This window comes from Ornithodoros turicata, chromosome 8 (genome assembly GCF_037126465.1).
Source record: "Ornithodoros turicata isolate Travis chromosome 8, ASM3712646v1, whole genome shotgun sequence".
Classification (NCBI taxonomy): domain Eukaryota; kingdom Metazoa; phylum Arthropoda; class Arachnida; order Ixodida; family Argasidae; genus Ornithodoros; species Ornithodoros turicata.
This window is the reverse complement of record NC_088208.1, coordinates 31,875,606-31,895,208: the sequence shown is the minus strand read 5'-3', so window position 1 is coordinate 31,895,208 and position 19,603 is coordinate 31,875,606. Positions and strand designations below refer to the sequence as shown.

Here is a 19,603-nt window from a genome sequence, read left to right as displayed (position 1 = left end):
AAACAAATAGAGAGAGAGAGAGAGAGAGAGAGAGAGAGAGAGAGAGAGAGGCCTGCTTCTTGGAATGTACACGGTGTTTGGATTGCACTCAACATGACCGTGTGTGACATCCGGGCGTCGGCTGTGCTGTCTGCCTGTTTTCCTCGGAAACCTACACGTCGGCACAGTTCCCCGTGAAGCCGGCCCAGGACGCACGATCCGCCATGCGATAATCGTGACGCCGCCCGCCTGTGCGTGGCCGTTCCACCACCACCAAAGTGTGACACACCACAAGCCAAGCCAAGCAGAGCCGAGCAAAGATTACAACAGGCAAATACGTGTCCCCCTATACGTATATGAGGGTTTTCTTAATACCTTGTAGAGGGCATTATTCAAATTCCCTCATAAAAGCAGAGATCGTTTTATAATTTCTTTGTTCTTACGAGCGCATTAGGTGCCGTAGAGTGCGTACAGATAATGGGAAGAGCGTTAACACGCATGACGAGAGGCAAGGAACGCATATAGAGGACCTCCCCTGCGTGCATTACTACACGTGTATGCATGGACATTCACTTCGCCAGGGACCCGCAGAGATGGGGTTTCGTCATTCTGGAAGTGCGGAACATCATGTTACGCGGTAGAATGCACTTTTAAAGACACCGCGTATGCTAATGTCTGGACTGGACCAGTGCATCTTCAGTACGTGACTATATGCTGGAATTGCCTGGATGTGCTCGGAAAGATAATCATTTCCGCCCTGGGGGTCGAACCTCTTTCACGGCTTTTTCCTTCTTTACAAAGCGTCTGACGCGTCCGTAAGTCCTGAAGCCAGAATGCTCCGTCAAACGTGTTGCGAAGTGAAAGCCATAGACACTGTAATGCAATGTGACGTGCAAAGAAAGGAAATGGTGTGATGGGGAAGCTTGAAGAAATGAAGGGGAGAAAGGGGAAGAACGAGGGAGAGCGAATGAGCAAGACGGAATTCTTGTGGAACAGGCAAAGTACTGAAGTGCGTTCGCAGTCCAAGCCCGTTCGTGGTATGCCGTTTCCAACTGTAACCTTTCCAACGTATAGCACCAAGACAGCGCATGTTTACCTGTATAGGATAAAACAGAGCCGGAAGTGTCACTCCTGTGTCCCCCTTCAAACAAACATGTCTCCTCCTTGCATTGCATCACATAAGCATGTAGTAGGCAATGGTCAGGCAAGCAAACACCAGAAGGCCATCCACATTGTATGATACTGTGCTCGAATGCGGATATGACTTGGCCTATGGACGTGGACCAAACAAAACGACAAACGCTGTTATGGTGGACTAGGCTCTCGCACTTCCATTGCTCTGCTTGAGCAGACACCGGAGCAGACAACGCTAACATGCATATCATCCCAACGCGTAACTAAAAAAAAAAAAAAAGGGGGGGGATAAAAACTTCCATAGCGCGTCAATAATAAGTGTGTAGCACAGCACTCTGCAGAGGATTTAACGCCCCCTTTTGAAAGAAATTGTATCACGCAATTTGCGCCTTCAACAACTTTCCTTTTCTGCCTACGGTTGTGGAGTTCCCTCACAATGGAGACATCGACGCAAAGGGCCTTTTACATACCGTGACCACATCGATAACTTTTACCAGGACCGGTAACTACTCCGGTATACTGCACCCTACCAAATCTAAACCGCTGCACGCTTCCATTTAGCGAAACCCTCCTCGGTTTCCCTGGCCTTCACGGTCAAGGGGAGCACAAAAGCTTCTTCACGCGGGGGTGGTCTGAAACGCGAGGAGTCAGCATCCGGTTCGGCTAAATTTCCTATAGCCATAACAACGAGAAGCGATTCTCATGCTCGGTCACATGGTTACCGAGTTCTTCTTCTTGGGGCCGTTCCAAGGAACGCGCTTCGACAAACACTTGCCACCTTTTGAGTTTGAGGAATGAAAAGAGACCCTCCCAACGTCACACGGCCGGGCCTGTGTGGAGCTGCGGGCGGCCACTACTCTGGAACGTGACATGCGGACGTGGGAGAGGACTTGCGCTACCTGAAAGACATTCCTCCCGGCATTCACGGCCATAAGGCACGGTCGTTCCTTCATTCGGCCATTCTGTGCCTCCTGTGGACACGTATAGCCCTGCTGTCGAACTGTGGGCACAGGGTGAGGAGGAGGCGCCGCCGCATTCCGAGCTCCTTTGTGTTCGGAGGCATGACTCCGCTAAATGTCGCTGACAGCTCCCATTTTTTTTGTGCCTCCCCCAAACAACGATCCTCTATGACGAGGGGTGCAGACACTTAGCATACTGGGTCGGCCAAGGCCGTGAAACTCGCACTGCGTGCGTGGGACTCGAGCTTCAGCTATAACGTGACGAAATTCCCACAGGTCTTGCAGTGGTCCTCAGCCGTCGACCAAGAAGGTCGAAGCAGTCGGCAGTGAAACTATTTCAAAATAAAGAAAGTAAAAAAAGTCCCTACTCTCTAAGAACAAGATGAGTAAATTTTAGTCCATTTGGAGACAAGCTGCATTGCAAAGAAAATTCGTCCCTTTCGGGACTAAATGCACGGGAGCTTATGCGAAGTTTATAGGGACTATTTGTAGTGATGGGGAGTAAATGTCATGATGAGGAGACTAATATATTCGGAGTACCTGCAATCTCGGTGACTAGAAGCTGTTGATTGCTCCCAAATTTACTCCTTTTCTTGTTATTCTTATTCTTCAATCTACGTCAGTGAGAAAGATCTTGATGTCTCGCATGACACCAATACGTCTAAAGCGCAACAAGACAGTGGAAGTTTACTTATTAAAAGGAGTGCACAATGTACATGTAGCACTTTGGGCTGCTAAAAGTAGATGGACAACAAGACGTATTCCTTCGGCCCATCATCCACAGACCCATCAAGTAACGGCACCAGTTACGAAGCTTGCCCCCATCCCTAAATACCGCAACGAAATAAGCAACTTCCGTAATCTCAGCTCTGTTCGAAAGTAAAAGCACCTATAGACCGGCCCGATCAAGGTCCCGCGAGGGCGCTTATACTCCGGGCGTTATACCTCCTGCTACTAAACACAGTGCCCGCGATTCCAGACATTTTGATGACCTTTCTCGCCTGACACTTCCAACACACCTCTATAAAAGCTTTCTTGCTTTATCTTCGACAAGCATCTGCACTTCGGAGCGTTCTGTTTTCAAATAGCGCTACGCCTCCGAAACGGCCGAGCGAGCCATGTCCTTGATGCCTGATATGTGGTGTAGGGCACCCAAGGGACCCGCTCTGAGGGTATATATGTCCAACCGCTAGGGGATATCTTGGAGAGTGTCGTCTCTCATTTTCGAGACTTTTCAGCAGTGTCTTTACTGAAGAGGGATGTAATTTATTATCTACGATAAGGTGGCGTTTTTTTCTGTCTTTGCAGCTTGTGACTGCCACCCCGTGGGCGCATCAGGACGAACCTGCAACCAGACGACGGGACAGTGTCCATGTAAAGACGGAGTCACGGGCATCACTTGCAATCGCTGCGCCAAAGGGTATCAGCAGAGCAGGTCACCGATTGCACCTTGCATAAGTGAGTGTTGGATAGCCCATTTTCAGTGACTTCCTTCTCTCATCATTGATTTCTCAGGCCCTTCTAGGCTTTGTATGTGTTCGTCCGTTCTATGTGTTCCAGCCTCAGAACATCAATTGTCTCAGGGTTCTGCGTTTTCGGTTTTTATTTTTGGGCGGATTCGGCGTGATGTTTTCCGGTGTTTATTGATTCTCACGAAATCGGCGTTTTTCGGAGTTTTTTTTCCTGGGGTGTACATGGTTTACCCGACAGTTATCGGCTAATAGAAATCCCAACCGGTTTTTATTTTTGGGCGGATTCGGCGTATATGCGTTTCGGTGTTTACTGATTTTTACGAAATCGGTGTTTTTCCTGGCATGTACATGGTTTACTCGACAGTTATCGGCGAATACAAATCCCAATGTAATATTTCCGCACGACGGTCATTCAACATGGCGTTGTTCGCTGCGGTGGCGTTTTACGGCTAACGAAAAAGTAAACGGACATTTTTCACAACCATCGTATTTCTGTACGGTCTGCATCAACAACTTGCCGGGCATGTGCAGCAATGTGTCTCGGTCATGTTCTGGAATGTCCATCTGTATTCGGTGTTTTTCGATTAAAACCGAAAATGTGGAACCATATATGGATAACGTAGGTGAACTGTGCACGCCGAAGGTGTACGAACACAAGCAACGATATAGTAAACGACTTCGCATTGTGCTTTAGCTTTCGACTAGCTTACGTGTACTTTAGCAAACTATAATTCACGCACAAAGACAATTCCGTCGTTACATATAGTGTGTACCGCGTGACAGCAACACAGCATCCACCATCGGAACAAACCACGTCTTTTTTTTTTTAAATCTTTCATCCAATATTGGATTCAATCCAGTACAGAAAGGTACTGGTAAAAGGAGGTATTTACACTGGTAGTTATGGCTAAAAAATGACTTTCATGTAGGGAGTTAAACCACATACCAAAGTATGCTTGTATAGATATGCGCAAAACAAAATGCTTCCGAGAACAAAAGAAGCCGCCTTCGATTCAATTATTGAGGAGCTGCAAAGCAATGTTGAACACTTTCCAAACTTGTTTTCCATAAATTCACACACGAGACAATATCCGCAAAAACACACAAAAACAAACAGAAACAAGAAGAGACAAGAAGAAACAAAAGAAAAGTTTCGCAACAGCACGCTATGGGCAAAGACAATCATCACCACCTATGGGCCTTCCAGGCGTTTCCCGCTGGTCACAGCGCGCGCATTGCGTATATCAAAATGCTAACAGAGAAAAGCAGCGGGTCGGCAACCGAGACACCTAACAGTTTCCATCCCGCAGGATCCACGGTACATTTATTTTGGCGCGGCACTTTACACAACCGCGCAGCACAGAGTTTGCAAAACGCTGATAACCACAGGACCAGACACTGCAAGGAGAAAGATACAAAAAACAGCGTTCCGCGACGCCCTTCAAAAACAAGCAGAAAAAAAAAAAAAAAAGAGAAGAAGAAAAAGCGAACATATTCTATTCGCTTGTCTCTAACACTCAACAGAACCTGGAATATTCGTATGTGTGCGCGGTGAAAAATCAGGAACCCGCGCTGATCGTAAACACAGCCGGGTGGTGAAAAACTTGCAGACCTTCTCCGGAATTCGGGAAAACGCCGCATCAATCATACCGAGCTCCAGTATAGCATTCGGCCAGTAACTTTTATTTCTAATTTTGCGCAACGCTCCCCGGCGAAAGCACTTGTGCAAAAATTGAATTCCCCTTCTCGCCTTCTTCAGCCGCTCGGATTGACAGACCCGTTGTGGTTCTACCCCGCCGATCACGCAAAAAAAAAAGTTTCGGCTCCATATGCACCCACGTATATAGTTCGGCGTCCGTCTGTGAAAATGCGGGGAAGCGATATTATGCCAAGATAAAAAAAAAAAAAAAATCCAATATATACAATGAAGCTTTCTCTTTATTTTTTATTTTTTTTCTTGTGGTAAGCTCGCATAGCGACGACAGTTTTGACCGGCTCATACATGCGAATTGAACGCCCACGCAGTTTTCGTGGAATACAGTAGTGACAGGCCTGCCGTATACAGTGCGATCCGAATTCCACAGACAGGGACGTGTTATATTTTCCGAGATGCACGCAAACAGTGTTGCTGGACTGAGACATGTATAGTTGGTCTAGGCAGAACTCATCGTGCGCAATGGTATAGGGAGGACAACATCCAATGAGGGTAGCTCATACGATTTATCTGGTTTTTGCTTTCAGAAATTCCAGCACTGGATCATCCTCTGATGACGTCGCCCGGAGCGGGTAATGTTGTTGCATTTAAATGCACGTTACACACAAGTCATTCTGCAATTTGGTATACTAACAGACAGAAACTGAACAAAAGACAACGAACAGCACAAAAAGCGTGTCGTACAGTTGTGCTCCCATAGAAATAATTCCATAGTGTCAAATATGAGCGCCCTTATTCTCTTTCTTTCGTAAAAAAAAAAAAAAAACAGAAAAGAAAAAAGGAAGGGCGACATCTTACAAACCAAGTGACTTTTTTTTTTCTCGACAGAACAATGTGCAAAGTGCAAGACGACCACCAAGCGAATAAACCTTCGCAAGTACTGCAAGCGAGATTTCGGTAAGCATCGCCCTCACTATATATACCGTGTAATAGACCTTTTCACAAAAGCAAGCGCTACCTGTGGCACGCAAGGGATCATGGGAACTTAGAGGGTCTCTCAACATTGCGAGACGGCCACAGGCGGAGGTAGAAGAAGAACAACATTCCCGGTGTGCGCAGCAGCAGCGTCAGCCGGGGTAAACCATAACCGAAGCAGACGACAGAGCAATGTCCCTCAAAGTTCCCATGCTGCTTTGCGCCGCGCGCATCTTTTTAAAATCGACTATTACTATAATTTCAATGTCACTAGATAGTTGCGATTAAGAGCTGTAAAAGCTTGTTGAGAGATTGGAAGCTCTGGGAAAAGTCCAGGGTAGTATCTTCTTGTGGCACATAGCAGACAAGGACATCGGCAAAGGGAAGGCTCGGTTCACTAATAAACGTCGCTTATATAGGTTATAGGATTATAGTTAGGGCGACACATTTATTAGGCCAAGCGCGAACACTCACGCCGTCAGATTAAACCCGTACGGACTTTCCGCCCCGTGATGGATAATCATTATACAGCGACGTACAAGAACTAGTGAGGTAGCGTTATCTTTATTAATCCTCGCGCAGAAGATGCGCTAGTCTTCCCCCTATAATCTGTCATCAACGCTCTCGCAGCTTCTACGAGATAGTGCAGGTAGTTTCAGAAAAGTTCGTGGAAAAACTGTCGTAGCACTTTGTTGGACGGTTCAAGGGCATATATACAATATATCTGTTTCGTGAACAGCATTCGGGGCCCGATACTTCAAGAAATAATAAAACGCAACTCGTAAGTTGTGACTATACCCCGTTCGTGCGTAACACAAAGCCGAATACGAGATGCAAGTGTTCTCAAAAGAAATAGATGATTTCTTGAAGACATCTCAAGCAGCAAGATGTATTGAAAAGCTCTGGTGCATGGAGGTAGCTTGCAGATGTCTTTCAAGTCCGCTACTGCATTTAGTGGTGCCGCACACGAAAGAAACATCCCAAGCCTCCCCCAAATCGCGTTCTTTCAATACTCTGTTCGGATTACAGACTACCGCGAGATGCCTTCTTTTACTTCAACTATGCCCCATTGCGTCACCATGTCTATCTGTGCCCATCATCATTCCCGTGATTTCCAGCTCAGAAGGCACCGTGTTCAAAATTTTATAGTCCTTTCCTTGCGGCGATCCGCTAAGATGTTTCGGCCATCATAAGGTCCAAGACTCTCCCATGCTGCTCCTTATTGTAATGACTTGCTGTTACACTAAAACGTTTCACAGACTGAACGTCCCCTCAACCGGTCCTAATGTTACGGCTGTTCACCTCGGTCATCAAAAACGATGGTGCTGATAAGAACGCGTACAGGAGGTAGCACTATTCATAACGGCGTCAAAAGCCCCAAGCAAGTCTATATGGTGCAGTGCTTTAAGTAGTAGATAGGAACACGATTAATGTTCTGACCGTAAAAGAGTGTATTCTAACATGTTCCATCTCACAGCTATTTCAATGGCAGCACAGCACACGTTATACTGACCTGGCATTCCTTATGACGCTGCTTTGGTGGTCCGCTTCTTAGAGTGGCTTGCACACGGTTTATAAATGTCAACGCGAATAATAGCGAAAACTGGCATAAACCATTCACACGAGCGACATCCTCGCAGAAGATCCTAGTGGAAGAAAAAGCTAAAACACTGCTCACACAGCCGAAGTTACTAAGCAGACGACACCGTCAGCGTCCTTTCCTGTCGTCTGCTACGGAAAAACGTGTAGCTGTGTAGCAGTGTGCTTGAAGACACAACGTTGAGCGCACACGCCACAGCAGAAAGCTATAACGTTTCTCGCATTTTACGCTGTAGTATTCCGGGGAATGTCGCTCGTATGAACACACGGAAAATGCCGTGCTGATCTACTTGAAGAACGCGTCACTCTTGCTCAAGATTACTCAGCCACGTGGCGTTTGCTCGTTCATCAAGAACGCCCCGATACCGAACGCATTCTGTTGATAACGCCGTGAGCGCTCGGTGCTCAACTTTTCGTTATCGCATAACGCGCGATAAATGCATCGCTTCCCTGTGATTCGTCGCAAGAACCTGCGCGATTGCGAATCATGACGTCTGACGGTTTCCACGTGTCGCCGCGTGACATTGGGAGCGTGCCAACTTAAAGGACCACTGATGAGTAACCCCCCCCCCCCCCATTTTTTTTCGGTTTGTTTTTCGCTGCTGAGGCAGCTATAATACACTGCAGAGCGAAAATATTTTGCATGGTGACTTCTACTTGTAGCCAGAGTTCTTGGGCGTGAGCAAGGCGAGGAGCGCGCGTGTGTGTAACGTTCGCAGTTCGTACAGCTTGGGACAAAAGTTTAGGAACACCGGAGTGTCACATTTCTCTATTTGGGTGACACCCTAGTGGCAAACAGGAGTGGACACACAAACTGAGGGACGGACAGAATATCCGGTCACGTGTTTCTTATTCGATCTCTTCGTAATATCTCGAAGGGGGAGGTCCCGATGAAGAAATATGTCAGTGCCGTGTTCCGTGAACTTTTGTCCCAAGCTGTACCAGGGTTCACAAAGGAGTAAGAGAAAACTCCAAACCCAATAAACTATCATTTCTGTCGGACGCGGGAGGCGTGATACTTCCGGATTTGGAACGTGCAATATCACGCCTGCTGACCCTATTCGGGCAAACAAAATTTTGCAGCCCATGTCGCCATTTTTGTAGACCGGTTAATGGCAGCAGCTTTGGCATATTGTGTTACCCTTTAGCCTGCTCCCGTTATGAAGTTACTTCGCCAAACGTAATATCCAAAACACTTCGCGTCCCAAGGGTCACAGGCATGGGATCAGCCTCAAACGATACGTATTTTCATGATTCCCACTCAATATTGGAACAAAAATTCGAGTGTTTTTGAAGGACCTTTTGAGGTTTGGACGTCATCTTGTCTGGTATGCAAAACACATGCAGTTTGTGACCATGGCTTCAACATTTTGCAGAAATATTTATAAGCTGCAGGTACCACATGAAAGAATATGCGGGACCTGCACAATATCAGTTCCCAGATGGGATTGACAAGTACTGGATTTTAAAGATCATAGTACAGAAAGAAAAAAATCATTAATATAATAGAAGGGGCTTTTCATTTCTTGCTGCTGATTCTTACTGCAATAAAGAGTGCTAACTCCAGTGGTTTCGAAGCTGCAGTTCTGACTCCGGAAAAGCGGAATTTGCACATGCCGCTCCACGAGAACAAGAAAAAGACGCAAAATGAAGGGTTTCCAACAACCGTAAAGAAAAAAAAAAAGAAAAAAAAAAGAGTTTTTCCAGACCTTGAAAACAGTATTTTCAAATTCCGGGGTATTCAAGGGTTTCAAGAACCAGTGGGAACCATTAATTTACGACACTTGTAATATCCTAGTACAGTATGTGGTAGTGCCACAGACGTGGTCATAAAGAAAAGAAAATATATATAAAAAATAAAGAAGACCGCAGAAGTCTGCACTGGATTTTCTTTTGCGGACCCTGACGCACGGGGGTGCTGTAGAGACCTTCACTTTCGGCATATATGACCTCTTCAATGATCGCGTGCCATCGTTTTTCTTCCACAGCGATCCAGGCGAACATCATGAGCCGAGAGTCGATCGACGACTGGGCACGGTTTAACATTCAAGTCGTCGACATCTTCAAGTACGGACCGGCCAAAGTACGACGCGGGCCCGACTTCCTCTGGGTACCCATGGCAGACCTGGCTTGCAAGTGCCCGAAGATCAGAGTTAAAAGCAGCTACCTCATTCTAGGTGAGACGCCAGCCTGGGGCTCGCTTAGCATGTGTTTATTCCAACCGAAATTTGATTCTCTGCGCAGGCAATGAAGAGATGCACGACGGAGAACCAGGGCTGACGGCGGACAAGTCGAGCATCGTGATCGACTGGAGAGAGGAGTGGGGGAGGAGGCTGCGCAAGTTTCAAAGGCGACAAAGGAAAGGCAGGTGCAAGGATTAAGTGTAGAGAGGCCGAACGAAAAAAGTTCCCCACACAACAGCTATCACAGCGCCACACTAGTGGTGGGCCAGTGCGATCGTGCAACATTGCGCAAGTCCTTAAATGTGCCACCACGGACTAAATGTCGTGTCTTCCCACAGAATTCATGCCCTTGCAATCGACGCGTCTCAAGCAAACTAATTTATAGTTTTGACAAGTAGGACGTCATAGGGAGCCCAGTCTACCCGCGCGTCTGGCAACATTGGCCAGAGTGCCCGGTGACGTAACCTACTGGGAGAATCCGAAACTATGAAGTTCTGCGGGCTCTTTCGAAAAATTCGTGGAAATGCGCAATGTTTACTGACGGCACTTATATTTTTGAATCTCTGAACGAAGTTGATTTACAATACAAAATTAATTTCATTTGCTTAGTCTGTAGTGGCACTTTTATTTATTTAAAATTGATTTAAATAACTAATATTTATGGCACTTTAACTTATACTGCAAATGAAATCAGCAAATTAAGCGATTGTGAAACACGCGCATTGATCGATGCATATCAATGGCAAACTGATCACTACTGATTGACTAACTCAGCAACTGACTGGTTAATTGATAGAAGAAAAAAAATGGAAAAAGCTGAAGCTTGAGCTGATAAAATGGCATAAACGCTGGCAAGCTGGTAAACGAAGTCCATCATGAAGAAGACCGTGTGTGGGCTACAAGAACAAGGACGCACACAAGATAGCATGTCTTAATCCTTGTTCTTGTAGCCCAACCTTAGGCTTCATCATGAAGAATGAGAATCCCAGCTCTAACAGTAACAACGTAACGGTAGAAAGCAGCACTTGAGCAAAGTAACGCTTTCCGGCACTGCCCACCACTGCACAAGTGGACGCGAGTCTGAAGCGCACACGCAATACGTGAATGTGAGTTCCAGTATCCCCCTGGCTAACTAAGCATGCATTTGATTTCACTAACCATAACCATTTTCAATGCAATTAACAGATCCGGGACACGAAAATATTGGTGGTTGGTTTTGGGGAATGCAACTTGTGTGTACCTCCTACTTCTTGCATCTGCTTTCTTTTTCTCGCCTCCCTAGTGGGGGGGTATTCCATTTCTCATTGCTCCTGCATTCCACTTGTCGTCTGTGAAATGCAACACATAGCTGAACCATGTGAACTCGGACTAGTCACACTGAAATGTGTTTTTTTTTTTTTCTTGGTATGGGCAGGGGGCTCCTTCCCATACACACAGTGCATTTCTTCTGGGATTGCACGTGGCCTATGAGAATACATCCACGGGCAGCCAAGGTCTATAGCATGTATCTTGATGTAATTTTATGTACAGTTTAAACATGTCATACTCAGGGTGGGATACATCGAAGATGTAGGCATACTGTTCTACCTGTATGTTAATGGTCTCTGTGAACTCGATGCCTGTTCCTATTACACCACCTGACTGCACTGCAACATACATACACACAGCACATTGTGGTGCTTATCATACACTTCTTTCATGAAGCCCTTTCTACTTGAATTTGTGTATTGTCTACTTATCACGTGAAAGACAAATGAGATCACAATAGTGCATGTGATAGCTCCCCCAATAATTTGCACTATGCTGCAATATACCGTTCCTGTGACCAAATTATGTGCATAAAGTACAAGCTCAAATTTGCATGTTAGGGTTTTGAGCTGGCAAAATCAGGTGTATCCATCTTCTATACTCCCACCATCGGGATTTCTTGTAGAGAGACATTTTGCTATGTAAAGCTGAAGTTACTCTCCGTTCTAACTGCATCGATGTGCACTGGGTTTGTGAGACTGGATGCCAAGCTATCATATGTCGTTTGTCAGCCCTTACCCATCCTGTGAGATGGTCTCACTAATGTTCCACTACTACCCACATGGAATGCATGTAACTAATCTATGTCCAAACGGTATTCAGTTTCACACACGCCATAGAATACTCAAGCGGTGCCAACAGGTTCACAAACTATGTTTCTTTTCTGCAATAAGGTACGCTGTTGTGCAACGGTATTTTCGGAATCATCTGTCAGGGACGTCCCCCTACCAAGGGAGACCATTTGTAACCCGTGAACTGACAGACACTACCTGCAGGTGCAGTGCATGTCGTGAATGCACCATGCATGCGTTTTTTGCCATAATGATGCGTAACAAACACACAGTGTCAACAACCTATCCACCAGGCAGTTTTGTGAAACAAAAAAAATTCTCGATTCTACGGCAATAAACGAGGCTTTAAAAAAATATCCTGCTTTTCTGTTTCAGAATGGTCAGAAGACGACAGTGAGGAATCTAGGCACTATGTAGATTGCTTTTTACATGTTCACCATAACAGTGACAATGCTTCATTTGTGATCACCGATGAAGACATTATATTGCCATCGTGACTGCTGGAATTGGACTCAAACTAGCTAGGGAGCATTTTACAATACTTTTAGGACCTCAGTTCACACTTTCCAGTGAATACAGCACGGGAAAGGTTAGCTTCCACTGCACAGCCTCAGAGGATGTTTTCCGAAGGAGTTCACCGCGCTTATGACATTCCTTTTATAAAGGTCAAAACGTGGGATGGAGGAACCCAACTTCCTCCAGCTACAGTTGGATGACAATAAAGTATGCTACCCTGCAGTTCCTTTTAACTTAAAAGCTGCCTGGTGCCAAATATACTGTATTATATACGTTTACTTGCAAATAGGAATAGTAGTTGTCGTGACTAATGTGTGTAGAAGTCGTGGTTTTTATTTCTTTTTTTTTTTTTGTCTGGCCTTCCTCAATGTGATGTCTGTGCTCGGTGTTTTCATCATGTTTTCGTTGTTCTTTAAATGTGAATATATACACTGTCATCATTTCAGAGATCTGAGAATTGTGAAAAATCAAGATGAAACGTAACTATTCATGCTGTGCTGTGGATTTGTTTGTTTTTCAATGTACTGAGAGGTTCTATAAAATAAACAATGATGAGCGTGCGTAGTGGTCAGAAAATGTCCTTACAGCTGTGTCTAATATTTTCAAGAATGGATGTCAGCGAGACTAGTCTTTAAATATTTATGCAAACACGTGATTGCATGTCACAGCCCTTCATCATGACACTTAACAAAGTCAAAGACCACCCATGTATTCACTGCATACAAAAGGAACAGCGTAGGTACAGGTATGATTGGCTATAAATGATCACTGTAAGAATACAATGTTTGCTCATTGTTTGCTAACAGCACCTGCAACTACTGAAAATATTCTTTCACGTGGAACATAATTTTTAGTACCAGGGATGAAGGAGGCATCTGCCAATGAAAGCAAGTGCATACTTTGACAAACCCAGACTCTATTTTGGCACAGATTTTTTTGGGACAAGGGACTAGACAATACAGAGTCAACCTCGCACGGGATAATGACAACAGCAAAAACTGTGCCTGTGAAACATAATGCTGTCATTGCTAAGTATGCGTGCACATCCAGGATGCAATACATTATGCTGAAGACAGACTGTGTTAAGGTACCAAGATTTTGTTTTGAACGGTGAACCACTGGGCAGGCAATAGTACAAAAGCGTCATTACAATGCATTTTCAAAACTATTCTGGTGATTACAAAGTTCCACAGAGCAGTGCTCTCGTGTTCGTATGGCCCATTTCAGCCTTCCCAATCATTGAAAACTTCAATTTATGAAACCATTCACCTTGTGAACAATGTCCACGAAATCTAGGTCGTGCTTACATGGAGAGTTGGTGATGCACAGAACCTGGTATCTATTCTAAAGATAAGTGATGAATCACACAAAAACACTAGGAAGGGTTGTTGCTGACAAGCTACAATCAAATATTTCCATACAAGATAAGATCGCGTAGATGTGGGCAAGCTCGTGGAGGTACTCTTACAGTCAGGGATCTAGGATTTTCCCGAAAAGGGGGGGGGGGGGGTCCGCTACGGACAAGTGCCACGTGCATGCTGGGATTGGTCCACTGAACCCTATGTTCAAGTCTGGAATTGAGGGGGTGGAGGGGGTCCGGACCCCCCCTAGATCCGCGCCTGCCTACAGTGAAAAAGCCCGAGTGACAACAAGAACACAACAGCTCGACCCAGCAACTTGTCTCATTTTCAACTCGAGAAGAGAATATACACCGAATGCGAGGAAAAAGGAGGTTTGAGGTTTTCTCCTTTTTGCGCCTTTCCATCTCTCCCTCTTCCTTTTCCCACTCACTCGGTGTACATTCTCTTGTCAAGTTGAAAATGTTTTGTTTGTCTCCTTGCATTCCTGTTTTGGCTCTACTGGTATGGGAAATATACATGCAAATATAATTGAATAAATGTTCAAAAGTGTGACTCACATCATATTTCCATGGCTACAAAATATATCTATCAAAATGTCCGTGCACAAGGTGCACCATATCAAAGTATGTTCAAAATACTGTACATTTCAACTGGGCAGCTAGGCCTGTACTTAGCCATCGGAATGAAGGTTCTGAGGAAGAGAAAAATATGTCCCCGTTAGCCCCCTGAGAATTTAAAGCGAACGACATGCACATTGCCTATTTTATGCTAGAAAATGGAACCTGCAACCTTAAACCTACCCAAACCTGGAAAATGTAGACATTGAACCTACAACACCAAAAAGGCAATGTACTGTAGCTATATTTAGAGCTACTGTTACCTAAGAAATCATGTTCAGAGATCACTTCCGATTTAACAGACAGAAACAACAAACTGAGGCAGAGAGATGGACGAGACAGAGTTTGGACATAGACCACAAAGCCAGTATTGTGTGCGTACTCGTTTGGCCTAAATATTGTTTATTCTGTCAAAAAATAAAATTCTTCACTTCCTGCTGCCTGACACAGAAGCCCTACTTCAAACTGACAGGGTCATCAACAACCAGCAGTGAGGTAGGTTCAATTCACTGACACATTGGGTGCGTTCAAGTGTTTCAGACTCCACTCACTTAACGCGACACAAGCACCACTCGCGCACTGGGGAGTGTGAGCCTCTGAGCCACTTTTTGCGCTCCCGTTTCATTGCGGTGCATGGAAGCAGACGACAAATGCCCTGGTGCTTGAGATTTTCCGTGATGTACTTCCTGTTGAGCGGCGGCAGGAGGACCTAATGAGCCTGGGCTCCGAAGCAAAATACTATGGACTTTGTTTTTCCTAGTGCTCTGTTTTCAGTAAACTAATATTTTTATACCTGCTATCATTTTTTTTATTAGTGGACAACTTCCAATCAGACATCAGCAGTTATTTGTGGGAAATGCGGCGCTTTAATGCAAAACCCTTCATGCCATGCAGTCATCTTCACAGTAAATAGCTCCTACAACATCTGTAACGAATTCCCCATCTTTTCCATTTCATTCGCTGTTACAAGGAAAAGTCTTCACAAGCCCCGTTGTCTCTTCCAACGTCGCCATAGGTTCAAACTAAGCCAACGTGTCATTCATCTGTGCACTGCATGAGCAGACGACAGGAAGCGGCATCAGCGAGCCAGCAGTGTAGCCCTCCAAAGTTGCTTTCGCTGTTTAGTGGTCGCTCCGGGTGCCTCATACTCCCGATATGGGTGCGCCAAAAGAGGGGCGCCTACTTAACGCACTCGTCTTCGGCAGATATGCATGCTCGGGCTTAAACGTATCTGACGTGATGTTCAATGCTTGGTTTTGACGGATTACCTGCTTCCAGTGCAGATGCAAACTGTTTGAGTGTCAGATTTGAAAGAAAAAAAAGTTATTCCGCTGGTCTTCCCTTGTACCCGAAACCATGTCTATGCCAAATTTTTTGGGGGGTTCCCGAAAGTGGACCTCATTGGCCTCATACGGCAGATTAAACGAACTTACCTATCTAAAACTTAACAGCAGCTACAACAACAATTGCTACCATCAGGAGCAAAATAACCACCCAGTAGCCTGGAAAAGAAAAAGGTCGCCATCAGCATCATTCACGTGAAACATTCGACCACACAAAATCTCGAATCGTCGTTCTTACCACAGGTGCCAGCCTTTCTGTCCACAAGCTGAACGTTTTTGGTTTCACGAATAAGACGACTATTCACACGGTCTGTGTGGTTTTCAATGTCATCTAGGATCTCTGAAACAAACAGGAATTGCACGCAACACCGATAAGATATCAATGACTGTTTGCGACAAGATGAGAGATACGTGTGCATCTCGCATCTGCTCAGTAGCAAGAAAAAGAAATAATTGACGAACATCAAAAAAAAAAAAAAAAAAAAAAAAATAGAAAACAACATGGCTCACCATTATGCAGGTCGAGTTCTTGATTGAAACCTAGCGCCATCTGTTTCTGACGACCAATTACGTGTGACAAATTTTCTAGACCACGATCTTGGGCTGATGAGAGAAAGACAACGGCAGTTAACCCGGAGAACGGTGAAACCAAATGTAGCACAATGTGTATGACCAGTGGCGTCACTAGGGGGGGGTGTCGTCTGCACCGGGTGATGCGACAGAAGGGGGTGACGTACTGCACCAGTACCGCCTCCTCCTCTCTTTTTCCGTAGCGAGGTGACGCCAAAAACAACATAAGAAGCCCTCGGCTAGCATGCGATTTTTTTCTGCATACGATATGATACTGTTATTTATTGTGTATCGCCTCGGATGGAAAGGGACAGATTATTGCGGGGGGTGGGGGTGACGCATACCCTAGTGACGCCACTGTGTACGACAGTTAGGACATCTGGTTCTTAGGACCTGTTCTGTGCAAGTAGTTCAGGAAATACAAATATAAATGTTGATGGACTAAATGTTGACAACCCATAAGCTATTTTGCTGCCTCTGTCCTCGATTCATGCATCAGCCAGCACTCCTGCGATTGCTGAAATCATTTTAATGCGCACGTTCTCAATTCATACTCGAGTGCAAGCTACCTTTAACTGCCATTTGCTGTTGCTCCCTAATTTGCTCGACTGTTAAGTCTTGAGTAGCTTCCGTTTCATCCGCATTCCAACCTGCTTCATTGGATTTGGCACTTGCAAGATCAGAACCAAACAATGCACCCCTGAAATATAATTATTAAAACAAAAATTATTAGGGTATGCAGCCAATACATGCTCAGGTACGCGTGAAAGGCAAGCAAACCGCTAACTTAACGAACCTGGCTTCGTGCCTGAGTCCGGCGTTCTCATGCAACAATGACTCCATCTCACGTTTTTTATTCAACAAGGTGTTCAACATATACTGGCGACGTTCCGCTTCTCTTGTAGTTCTATAGATATTATAAAGGCGAATGATGGTGCCACGCTCAACACAAACAAGTATGAAAACTTGATATTCTCCCCATGGGCGTACCGAGAGGGGGCAAGGGGGGCCGTGGCCCCTCACTGGAACGCCAAGGTCGCTTGTGAAAATAGTGTGCTCTTTAGTCATAGGTCGTAACGATTATTCTCAGATGCCATGATAGGAACCTCTGAACATCCACACAGTGCGAAACGTCCCCCTCTAGAAAAAAGTGTGGTAGGGGGTGGGAACTTGCATTCTTGCCCCCCCCCCAGAAGCGCTTTGCTCACCCCCTTGGAAACAATCCTAGAAACGCCAATGACGTTGCCCTCACAATGGTGCAACACAACGATTTATCCAGACCCCGCTAACCCCCCCTTTTTTTGTGATACCCTCTAAAGATTTTCTTTCCAACATAGCTGTAATGAGTGATACTCCCATTCCCAAGTTTTTATGCTACACCCCCATAGTCACGATTCTGGATAAACACCAGTGATGACCAATTAGTGTTTCGTCAGACAGCTTGTCAGCTCTTCTCCGTATCATGATGATGATGATGATGATTCGGGTTTTAATGGCGCATCAGCTACTAAGGCCGTTTTTCTCTTCTCTGTATCTGCACCACCCATATCCCAATGGCATCCGACGATATGCACTACAACAAATTCAGTAATGACTTTAACGAAGCATGTTGGGCTAGTTGATACACAGCTGACAAGTAGAAACCAGCAAAGAGACGCAAGCACAAGGAAAAGGAGTAGACAGGGCAACAGCTGGACTTACAACTAACTTTTAACTACAAGTTACTACTACAAGTTACTACTTACAACTAACGTTTAATGTCACAACTCTTCCAACAAACTCTCTGCGTGTACCAGTTGTATTACTGCAAGCAACTCAGTGGTGCACAGCACATACGCACCAAGTATTCGTTGGAGGGGCGGTGTCATGAAACATCGGTTGTAAGTCCAGCGGTTGTCCTGTCTACTCCTTTTCTTTGAGCTCGCATCTCCTTGCTGGTTTCTACTTGTTGGTAACGAATGCTGCGGCATAATTCATCAAAGCAATTCAACTGTGTGCACTCCATGACATTTGGGAATGAATTGTAATGAACAAATTCCACGATTCCAGGTATATGCTCTGGTGATTATGAGACCCGTCTCATAGCTGTGTTTTTACACATCGAGTATTTTAGGACTTAGGCTACTCCCTCCATAATTTTTGCAAGTTCTGGAAATTGACAGATTCTATTCAACGCCCTATTAGCTCATGGGCACTCTGTTTGCAGACCTAAAGATTGCCACAACCATGAAACTGTCACACTCTTATCAATGCCTGTCTCTTCACTTTTAAGATTAAAAAACAGAGAGCTTTCGTGCCGTCAGACCCCTCAACGGGCTCTAATAGAAGGATACATTTGTGATGTGATAGAGGCAGAATTTAAACCCGTCTCCAGTTGTGAGACATCACTTGTAAACTGCTTTATCAACTGCCTTATTCTGCTGGTGGCCTGAAAACAAAGAAAGATGATTAAATTTCGTTGCGCTATTCGTAAAGTAACGTCTGTATGATTATACAATGAAATACGCACGTGAACAAAGGGTCCCGTGTTCCTGTTCAGTTGGTTCCTTTGTATTAGCTGCTCCATTATTTCACGCCCTCTGGCCACACAATTATCGTGTGCGGACAGCCTGAGCACATATAAGACACTTATCGGTTGGCATTCACTAGCACAGAAACCGGACGCGACAGTACGAGCTGGGAGAATTGACAAACGATCTTTTGGGAAGTATTTGTGAACATTTAGAGAACTGTCAATAAGGAAGTATTACGGTACGCTGATGTTACTGTTCTTTCTCGTACGTCATGCTGCTGCAAACAAACCACCCCGCAGCGCGCATGTAATAAGCACAAGTGCACGGACGTTACTATTCACTTCTAACTGCAGCCTAGATACCTTCAAGATCACCTTTCTAAGATTTAGTGACACAGAGAATTTAAGGCACAGTTGAAAGTGTAAAAACTCACCAAGAATCGCTCCCATTAAACGCCATGTTTACTGCGAATTTTCTTCGTCATGTGATTTCCTCAAAGTCAAGCCAAGCCTCAAGTCAGTTCATGAAGTCAATCCAAGCCCCCCTAGCAATGGGCTTCGCTCAGGCTCACAAGCACCGTGCTTGATCGTGCCCACAAGCCCGCACGTCGTTCTTCCTTTGTTTCGCTG

General features: G+C 45.2%; 2 protein-coding genes and 1 long non-coding RNA gene across 5 annotated transcripts in view; 1 reads left to right on the top strand and 2 right to left on the bottom strand.

Annotated features, from left to right (window-relative positions):
* LOC135367020 (uncharacterized) overlaps nucleotides 1-8,184 on the bottom strand; it is a 70,550-nt gene extending 62,366 nt beyond the window's left edge. Inside the window, exon 1 of the long non-coding RNA XR_010414338.1 lies at nucleotides 7,687-8,184. This is a non-coding gene — a long non-coding RNA (uncharacterized LOC135367020). The remainder of the gene's footprint in view (nucleotides 1-7,686) is intronic.
* Nucleotides 1-13,130, top strand: part of LOC135367015 (netrin-1-like) — a 78,258-nt gene extending 65,128 nt beyond the window's left edge. The window contains exons 3-8 of the mRNA XM_064600063.1: nucleotides 3,381-3,530; nucleotides 5,786-5,830; nucleotides 6,087-6,155; nucleotides 9,761-9,949; nucleotides 10,017-10,136; nucleotides 12,430-13,130. Coding sequence (XP_064456133.1) covers nucleotides 3,381-3,530; nucleotides 5,786-5,830; nucleotides 6,087-6,155; nucleotides 9,761-9,949; nucleotides 10,017-10,136; nucleotides 12,430-12,551 — 695 coding nt within the window. The 3' untranslated portion in view covers nucleotides 12,552-13,130. The remainder of the gene's footprint in view (nucleotides 1-3,380; nucleotides 3,531-5,785; nucleotides 5,831-6,086; nucleotides 6,156-9,760; nucleotides 9,950-10,016; nucleotides 10,137-12,429) is intronic.
* Nucleotides 13,131-13,195: 65 nt separating this feature from the next.
* LOC135367017 (syntaxin-8-like) lies at nucleotides 13,196-19,489 on the bottom strand. 3 transcript variants are annotated; one of them, XM_064600069.1, is made up of 9 exons: nucleotides 19,408-19,489; nucleotides 18,971-19,070; nucleotides 18,795-18,889; nucleotides 17,258-17,368; nucleotides 17,031-17,161; nucleotides 16,402-16,494; nucleotides 16,130-16,231; nucleotides 15,982-16,050; nucleotides 13,196-14,622 (listed from the first exon to the last, which is right to left on the bottom strand). In XM_064600069.1, exons 1-8 carry the CDS (start codon nucleotides 19,431-19,433, stop codon nucleotides 15,986-15,988), a joined length of 723 nt encoding a protein of 240 aa, XP_064456139.1. In that variant the 5' UTR covers nucleotides 19,434-19,489; the 3' UTR covers nucleotides 13,196-14,622; nucleotides 15,982-15,985. The 3 variants fall into 3 exon arrangements, with proteins under 3 accessions (XP_064456139.1, XP_064456141.1, XP_064456140.1); XM_064600071.1 differs by lacking the exon at nucleotides 13,196-14,622 and adding an exon at nucleotides 14,629-15,266; XM_064600070.1 differs by lacking the exon at nucleotides 13,196-14,622 and adding an exon at nucleotides 15,274-15,838.
* Nucleotides 19,490-19,603: the final 114 nt, after the last annotated feature.